Genomic DNA, 9,007 nt, shown 5'->3' on the forward strand with positions numbered 1-9,007 from the left:
GATAATTTAAACCCACGTCCTCCTCCTGCTGGCCCCGCCCCCGCAGGTCCGGGTCCCATTGGAAGACCCCGTGAAATGCCCCTGAAACTCCCGAAGGCGATTGTTGTGTTTCATTCATTCGCAGCTCGCAGACCGCGCTGGTTTACACACTTTGGACTTCGTCCCGACTGCTCATTTTAAAAGGGTACGTTTTAAATATCTCTTATTCATTTTCAAAGCTATATTTAGTATTATTACATCTCTGCAAAACAGAAATACGACAAAACAAAAACAGGAAGAAGTTGTTTAGTTTTAAAGGATTTATTTGTTAAGGATTAACAAACACTAAGCAGATTGGCGGGCTCGCGTGGCGCGTTTTTCGTCGTGTTTTATTACCTACGAGAACCTGTAGATACACTCTCTCGGTCTACATTATTCCCAAATAAACTTTATATACAGCAAATATTATATATATTTTTAAAAGTGTAATTTTGTTGGGGGTTTGCAACAAAAGGGTAAATAGTGTGTTTTAAGTCGTTTTACAAAAAGTTTTGGTGTTAAAATTCGTCTTTGTTTACCATTTATAATATTTTAGTCGATTATAACTCTTCGCAGTGTAAACAACAGTATCGTGTTTTCACACGCTCGGGGATTTAAAAGGGCGCGAATCTCGCGCTGTGTCCGTGTTCCGGTTTGCGCTGGAACTGCGGGGTATCCGTAGGAACCGCCGTTCGCCGTCTAGCTTTCTGTTTTAAAGCTCCGCCGCAGCGCAGCCAACCTCCGACGGGTTTCACTTCTGCCGTTTAAAGGTATTAAATCCGACGGTTTAAACGGACACGTCGTGATTAAAATATATTTGCTTATAACCGACATTGTTAGGATTGAATTCGCGCGAGCTCAGGCCTAGCGCGTGTTGTAAACAAACGAGAAGCCGGTCGTTCTGCACGGTTTCATTACACGCACTGTAAAGTTAATGTATACTCCATTTTTTGAAGTATCTACTAAGTAACGTTAAATGTTCGCGTTATGTATTTAAAGTTTCTGTTGTTTCACCAGTGTTTGTTTGTGCTAATCTACCGACTCTCTTTCTTTCCTCCCTCATGCAGTTTTCCAGTTAGACGAAATGAGTGATTCCGGCAAGGACACAGTGGCTCCTAAAGAGAAAGATGGAGCAGAGAAAAGAGGACGTGGAAGACCACGAAAACACCCACAGGTATTGCAGTGCTTCCAGGGGGCGTTTTAGATAGATGTGTGTATATAATGGGCTGGTATTCTATATTTCATATTGGTGAGATGAAAACCCTGCCCTTGGTTTGTATTTTAGGTTAAAATGATACCAGAATGGGTTGTTACTTTTCGATGTCTGGACTGAGGAGATTTGAACTTTTTTTTTTTTAAATGTAATGTTTAATGCAGAAAAGCACTTATTATAATCTTTGTTTTGGTGCATTTGCAACCCAATGGCTCTCGCTTACCATGTGCAGTGGTCATCTGTAGTGGCAGGACGACCAAGGCCTGTAACATGATCTCTTTAAACCAGCAGTAACCCATTTACTGTTTCGGCTGCTCGCTGATTGGCTGTTGGGAAATGCCAGCGTTTGATTGGTTCGTCCTCCTGTCACTCATAGGGCCTCAAAAGTGCATTGGGTTTAAAGTTTCTATTACTCACCCTTGTAATCAGAGCCTTTGAGTAGTAATCCATGGCCACCATATAAGATAGCCTAAATTACTCATTATGCACCGCTATCTTGGTTTCTTTAGAGTTTTTTTTTTCTAAACTACAAACTAATTTTCCCGTTAAACCTTTTGTAGCAATGCTACATGCCTGAGTTTGTTGCTTTTGTGAGCATGTGACATATGGATGTTGTCAATATGGTTAAAATCAGCACAAACTAACATTTAATGCAACATATATGCAACATTTCAGTAGAGATTCATTTTGGTACATTTGCACTGAAGACGGCACAGCTAACACATGCGGTGTGCTGTTTTCATCCCAAAGCCCCATGTTTTTCTGGTTTGGTATTGTGTGGTCAAATAACTGGCAAATGACTAAGGTTTATAAATGTACCTGTTAATAAGCGTGTCTTTCTTTTCACACACATTTCTGACATAAATGCAAGTCCTTATATTGACAAACTTGGTTTTCTGTCCTTGAAGAGACCGTTCAATTTTACTTTCGGTTGGCTCACCATCCAGATGCATGCGTTGCACGTTTAACTGATAGTCGGGCTGTAATGGTCTACAGTGTATTTGATTCTCTTTTGGCAACCAATGACTGCATGCCACCTGTTGGTCTTAAAGTAGCGCCCAGTTGTGTTCGTGATGACCAGCACATGCTTTATAAGTTCTCCACCAGTATATGGTGACCCACACTTGGCTTGTATGTGTAACTGTTTATTTCGATCTCCTTGCAGCAGGAGCCGAGTGGGTCGCCCACACCGAAGAGACCGAGAGGAAGACCAAAGGGCAGCAAAAACAAGCCCAGCTCCTTGACACCGAGGGGCAAAGTGAGTAGATGTTCAGTGGGTTTGTGCACAACTACCACCTCTGCAATATTACAAACACAGTTGCATCTGTCTGCTGGCCTCCTACTTAAAAAAACAAAAAATACTTATATTTATAGTAGGACGGAGCAATGATTAATCACATCCAAAATAAGTTTGTGTATAATTATTTTGTATGTAAATACTCGTATTCATGTATATATTTAAAGGGGAACTTGGCGACTCTAGCCTTTTCTAGCCAACTAGATTTTCACTTTTGTTGTCGCATATTGTCTCAGCGAGCTCCCAGTACAGCTGTGAGCCGTATATTTCACAACACTGTCGTAAAAAAACTCACTCGTGACCCCTCCTCCCCCTTTCTACCGCTGCTCATGTGCATTTGTTATTATCGGAGACGGACAACTTTATTGTGTGGAGTGTGTCTACCGAGGTGTGTAATGCATCATACACATTGAGGGCGGCGTGTGTGTTAATATCGAATTTCCGTAAAGCAGTTCGCGTTTCTCGCTCGTTCTCACTTCTCACGAGACTTCCTATTTCCAACTTACCGAGTTGTTAGTCTCCATGTAGCGCGGTTGGTTTTCCGCCTGGGAACGCTGGGGGGAGCGGGGAAAGTCACCAGAACAGGTTATTAAACCATCCAAATGATTTCTACACGGTTTTATTAAGCTGAAATAGTTGACCAGTTCCTCTTTAAAGAAATATTCGCATGTGTATATACTGTATATATATTTATACATAATATTATAAATGCATATAAACACACTTTTCTTAAATATACATGGATATGTGTGTATTTACACAAAATAATGATGCACAGCACACACATTATGTAAACACAAACTTTTGTTTTGGATGCGACAAATCGTTGTCCAGCACCAAATTCTAGTGGCGAGTTCTTGAGGCCATTCAATTGTTCCTTTAATAAGTGTCCACTGCATAAAGCAGCAGTTTAGATCACTGCAATCACTGCAAGAACCTTTTATTTATGTAAACATTCTCTTCTGGAACCTTTTACGTAAACATTATTGTTTATGGTCTGTTTCTTGGTGCCTTGCTCTTGTTGTGTGCGACGATCACAACAGTCTGTTTTCGAGCCTGCAGACCAAACCAGTTGCTCGATTCCGGTTGAACCTCCTGACTTCCTGCTAGAGCTTCCTGTGGCGTAGCAAGCGCTGTGTGATGCAGGTGCACGAGCAGCAGAGATGATAATGCCCCCCCACCCCCTTCAACTCTTCATTCCCCGCCATCTATTGTCATGACAACAGCTGTCCCTCCGACCCCTCCCCCATAAGCGCACCGCCTTGGCCTTTTGTGTGTCTGTGTGTGTGTGTGCGCATCTTGTACCAGCTGTCTCTCAGCTCTGGACCAGGTGGCTGACGGGCTGAAGTGCACCGCGTGCTGCTCGTGTCCGTTTCCAATATAATGGGCCGTGAACCCGCTGGCCCGGGCCGCCTGCCAGCACTGGCCCAGCGCTCCCTCTGCTGCCCGTGTGTGTGTAGCACCACTCACTCACTCTCTCTTCTCTTTCAGAAAGCAGCGCCGGCGTCTGCACCTGCAGGGACAAAACGCCGCGGGCGACCCAAGAAAGCCGTAAGTTCTCATGTGTGTTCTGTGCCTTTAAGAGTCTGTTCTGTGGCGTTACGGAACACAAACCGCACGGCTAAACCAGTGTTTATGTGGTGAAGTTGCCACGGGCACCAATGAAAATATTTGGCTGCTTCTCACGAGAGATTTCTTTCTCGCCCTGCGTTTCTCCTGTGGCTCTTGTTTATAAGAGCAGATCAAATGTCTTGAAACGTTTTTATTTTGCTGTAAGTCAGTTTGGCATGTAATCGCGCCGCCCTGCGTTTCCTCGACAGCTCACGGTGTAGTCATCACCCCTGTGTCTTTATCCTGCATTCCTCTGGCACGAGGCACTGACGTTTCAAACATGTCTGCAGGAATCCAGCAAGTTGAGTCACGGAAACCCCAGGCTTTTGAGTCACACTACCAGTTATTACAGCCATGCTTTGAAAGCCAGGGCACTTCCTTCAATTAATCATTCCAGCTTTGAACATGGGAAGCTCTGGTTTGATTTTAATAGGTTGTTTAATGTTTTAATAGAGACGTGTCATCGAATGCGTCGTCTTTGAGCATTTGCGCAAAGTTTAAGTTGGCAGCAGTCGTATTGTGACCTATACTTACCTAAAAGACTGTATTAAATTAATGAAAGCAGGTTATGAGTCAGTGGCCCATCTAAATACCCACACATGTGGTCTCTGCACTTGTCTACTTGCATGACGAATTTCCTGTATCCGGTTCAAGTGGGCGTAATGACCACAAGTGTGTCAATCTTCTGATTCCCCGATGGGATTGTTTACAGAGATTTTTGATTTTCAATACTTTGCAATTTAAACTTCTAAATGTCTGGTCAGTCGTCCTTATGTAACAGGAGACACAGTTTAGCAATTGCAATGCTTCTATTTAAGTGATAAAAAGCAGTTGCAAATGTTGTAAATGATACACACATTTTTGCAATAATACAATGCGCAACACGTTGACAAGAGTCTTGCTTGTAAAGTGGCAAAGACTAAGTGTGGGTATTTGGACGGCCCTTCGAGACTCTGATCGTGTTGAGATTCTTTCACATTTGAGATGTAATTCACAGTGTTCGTACAAGGTTTGCTTGATTTGACTTTTTGAAATGGTCTTGGAAAACCCTTGAAAACAGCCATATTAATGACAAGGTTGCATGGATTATTGAAAGACTATATATATATAAAATTAGTGTTACATTTTTTTCGATGATGTTACGCAAAATGAACGCTGCAGCCTGTCTAATATATAAAGACATTTTGCATGGCTATGTTAATATTATAGCATACTATTGCTCATATAAATATCCAAGTATATAATACAGCTTTCATTCTTCAGCTCAATCATATATTCATGAAGAAAAAATCAGTTTGAACAAGGAAAGTGATAATCTTTGTCATTGTTAACTTTAACCATTGAAAGGATACCGAGTCGTTGCATACTTGCATGTGCTGCGCTTTATTTATTTGTAACATTTTGTTTTATTAGTATATTTTTTATTTATCGGTTTACCTTTTTTAGAATTTAAAAGATGATAAAGATGTTTGATAAGTGAGATCTCTGATTGTAGTCCTTGAAAACCAAAAAAGGTAGTGCTTGAAGTCCTGGAGTTTCCCTGAGTTCAGTAGTTGTGTGATCTCACAAGGAAATGCTTTTGTGACCATTGCATTCTGCATAGTATTTTGCATGCTTTGATACAAATATAAATGATTTTCTCTCATCGGACTGTGTTTTCTCTTCTCCAGGAGAAAGAGGAGCAGCCATCCAAGTCCTCGGAGGAGGAGGAGGAGGAAGAAGAGGAGGAAGAGGAACAGTAACCAGCAACTCGTGCTACCTCACAATACAACGTTATTTCTTCCTGTTGACCAGAGCTGGACTGCCCCCCCCCCCCCCCTCTTCCCCTTACACTAGTGCCACCCTCGCCCTCCTACTCACCTTTACGCTCTAGCGCCCCCTAGTGTCAGGGAGGACTGCACACTTCATGCGCCTTCTCTGTGTAACACCACTGGAAAAAGACTCAGAATACTGTATGTCCATTCATGGATGCATGCACATGTGTATGCACATCTGTATATGTCTCGCACTCAATGGGTAATTGGTCGAAAGCGTCTGTCGTAATACTGGACAAAGATATGCTCTGATGGCGGCTTGACACAAAGCGATTTGCAAAATACTGAAGTTTTCTCTTTTTCGCAAACAACAGTTTCAGGCCTTGAGAATTCAAGTTTATTTTTACAATTTCAAAGTCTAAGATATGGTAGGTTGTGTGAAATTCATGTCGTTGTGTACTGGACAAAGGTGAATTGACCTACTCGTTTGTTTTTACTTAGGTTGTGTGTGCGTGTGTGTGGTAACTCGATGTCTCCAGTTATACTTTTTAGCTACTCCGTGATTCAAGCTAGAAATAAAATGAGCATATTTTTGCGTGAGCATAATCTAGAGGTCTTTTAACTTGTAATCAACATATCATTCAATGCTTTGTCGTGAAACCGTTCTGACTCTTTGTTTTCCATAACTCCCTCCGCTGTCTCGCCACCATCATGATTTCACTTTCTGCGATAAGTGTACCGGCGCGCCAACGCTCGCGTGGTCGGCCCATTTTCAGTGCAACTCAGTTTACCGGATAATCTAAGGAAGCGATTGCCTGAGGGGTTTTAATTTTGGAAGTGGCTTGATTTGTTTAACCACCAACTGAAGCATGGCAGCCTGCTCCTCGTTCCCAAAATGCACCGCGAATGATTTACGCCAGCAGTGCTTTTATCAGCCCCAAATAAATCTGTTAATCTCGCATGCAAATCTTAAACATTTTTTTAAAAGTAGAAAATGCTAGATCATTCCATTTCCTTGCGAACTTCCCAGCCGTGTCACTTCTGTCCTCTAACAGTCCACTCAGACAATGTTGGCTCTTTTCTTCATGCTGTTTTTTTTGTTTGTTTTTTTGACGTGTTAAATTCCATGTCAGGGAACGCTGATCGGTCCAGTGACTGGGTCTCCTCTCAGAACTTAATGCTGCTACAAACATGGTTAATTAAACCCGGAAAACTGCAACCAGGTCAGTTCTACTCTGGACTTGACCGTCACGTTCATACCTCACTTTACAACAGCCTATGACGGATTACTCTTCTCTTTCCTGACGACGTTCAGCTGGTCCCAGTGCAGTGTCTGATCCATTTATAACGGTCTCCAGTGTGGGATTTTTGTTGCTTTTATTTTTGTTTTAAACTGTTTTTTTTTTTTTCATATATAAACATCTGGACACGCCACAGGAATTACTGCATTGAGTCACAGAGATGCAAAACAAGTTCAGACTGTGGTAGAAATATAGGTTTGTGTGTGTGTTAGTTTATTTTTCTATACGTATTCGTTTGGTGCACTGAATTGACTTTGATTTGTTGTATCATGGACAAAATGATTTAGTGTGGCACCTAAAGGTTAGGGCTTTTTTCTGTCTTTCCTTTCCTGTAATAAACTACATCCTGCTAGTTGCTTAGCTCTGAGCCCCCGTTTAGTAGATCATGATGGTACTAAGGCTGGTTTTTAACATGCCCCCCTCAATACTGATGTCTTGTTTTTATGTGCCCGTGCACAACTGGTTTGGGATCAGTCTTTTCAATGTATACACTCTGCATTTTCTATTGTGGACTGCAGGAATTTATACTCAAAATGGTAATAAAGTTAAGAATTCGTACATATCTTGGTCTGGCTGTATTTCTTCAAGTTATTGCTTGGAACGAATGCAACTCTATTGTAAGAATAAATGTAAATCTTAACCCTTCTCTCTGAATTCGCCATGATGTTTTATCCTTCACCTGGTTTCTGTTTTACCCTGCCTCAGTCAAATCTGCGTACGATCACGGTTTGCATTTCTGCTTGGAATTTTTTTTTTTTTTCATTTAAATTATTAATTGTAAAATTACAACCTGTTATATTGCCCTACATGAATAAAAAATCAATCGGTTGATTTCTCTGTACTTTGATGGAAGGGGACTTATATTTTTATCTGTTTTTCTATATATATATTTTTTTTTTACAATGTCTCGAAACAAAATTGTTTTCTTTTTAGGATTGCCTTTACAGCAAATGAAAAAACTGTCCGTTCAAAATGTATATCTGAACATTAAGGGTCCATATACGAATCAAACCTGTAACTTGTTTTTAAGAGTTCTGCATTGCAGCATGAATGTCACTGTTCATTTGAATAAAGATAAATGCTTTGCTTCAAAACCTTGCTGGAAGTGAAACATGCTTTTATGCTGCATGTTGCTGTCAATGACTGAAGAATTCATGCAGATGTTGTAACAACAGTAGTTTTAATAGAAGTTCAACAAAAATACATCAATGGAACTGAATGTGCAAGTACATATAGCATCTTAAATTAAAACTCTTCCAATGGACATGAAAAACCTGGAAATATAAGCGAACTCAACTGTTTAATTGACTAGAAACGGCTCTGAGTGTTTTCTCTATAGATTGATTCCAGTTCCAGTGATTGAAGTAAAGATAATAGGCCAGTCTCCAGACTTCAGCTCAAACACATCTGAACCAGCTCTTCAGGATGGTCTGAAAACACACCGGTGTGCAGAAGCACTCTGGAGGAAAGTGTGTCCCTAGAAGCAGGGTTGATGACCGGTGAATCGTGTTTAAAGTTGGCTGCATGTCTTCACTGTTTGCCTGCCTGATATGAGCAAGTTTGTCAAGTAAACTTGGAGAAAGCAGAAGTCATGTCACATCCTTTCCCTTGACTTCAACTAGGCTTTCCGCAGTCAACCAACTCGATATTAGAGCATTCCTGTCATGTGCCACTAGGTGCTGGATTTCAGGATACACAGAACAGATTGATCAATGATTAATGGAAGAAATATTCGATAGAACCATTTGATATTTAACAACCAAGCACCGGACTGTAAAATATGGAAGCTTGTCTCCGCCACAAATGCGATTCG

The 9,007-nt window shown here is 41.2% G+C and overlaps 1 protein-coding gene across 4 annotated transcripts; it reads left to right on the forward strand.

Moving 5' to 3' along the window:
* Nucleotides 1-36: 36 nt before the first annotated feature.
* Nucleotides 37-7,754, forward strand: hmga1a (high mobility group AT-hook 1a). Of its 4 annotated transcripts, none has more exons than XM_077217796.1 (5): nt 37-184; nt 1,086-1,192; nt 2,397-2,489; nt 4,020-4,079; nt 5,810-7,754. In XM_077217796.1, exons 2-5 carry the CDS (start codon nt 1,103-1,105, stop codon nt 5,879-5,881), a joined length of 315 nt encoding a protein of 104 aa, XP_077073911.1. In that variant the 5' UTR covers nt 37-184; nt 1,086-1,102; the 3' UTR covers nt 5,882-7,754. The 4 variants fall into 4 exon arrangements, with proteins under 4 accessions (XP_077073911.1, XP_077073912.1, XP_077073910.1 ...); XM_077217797.1 differs by having other exon boundaries at nt 49-184; nt 2,400-2,489; XM_077217795.1 differs by lacking the exon at nt 37-184 and adding an exon at nt 619-788.
* Nucleotides 7,755-9,007: the final 1,253 nt, after the last annotated feature.

Source organism: Siphateles boraxobius, unplaced genomic scaffold (assembly GCF_051911475.1).
Source record: "Siphateles boraxobius isolate OS27281-9 unplaced genomic scaffold, OSU_SipBor_1 76, whole genome shotgun sequence".
In the NCBI taxonomy this organism is placed as follows: Eukaryota; Metazoa; Chordata; class Actinopteri; order Cypriniformes; family Leuciscidae; genus Siphateles; species Siphateles boraxobius.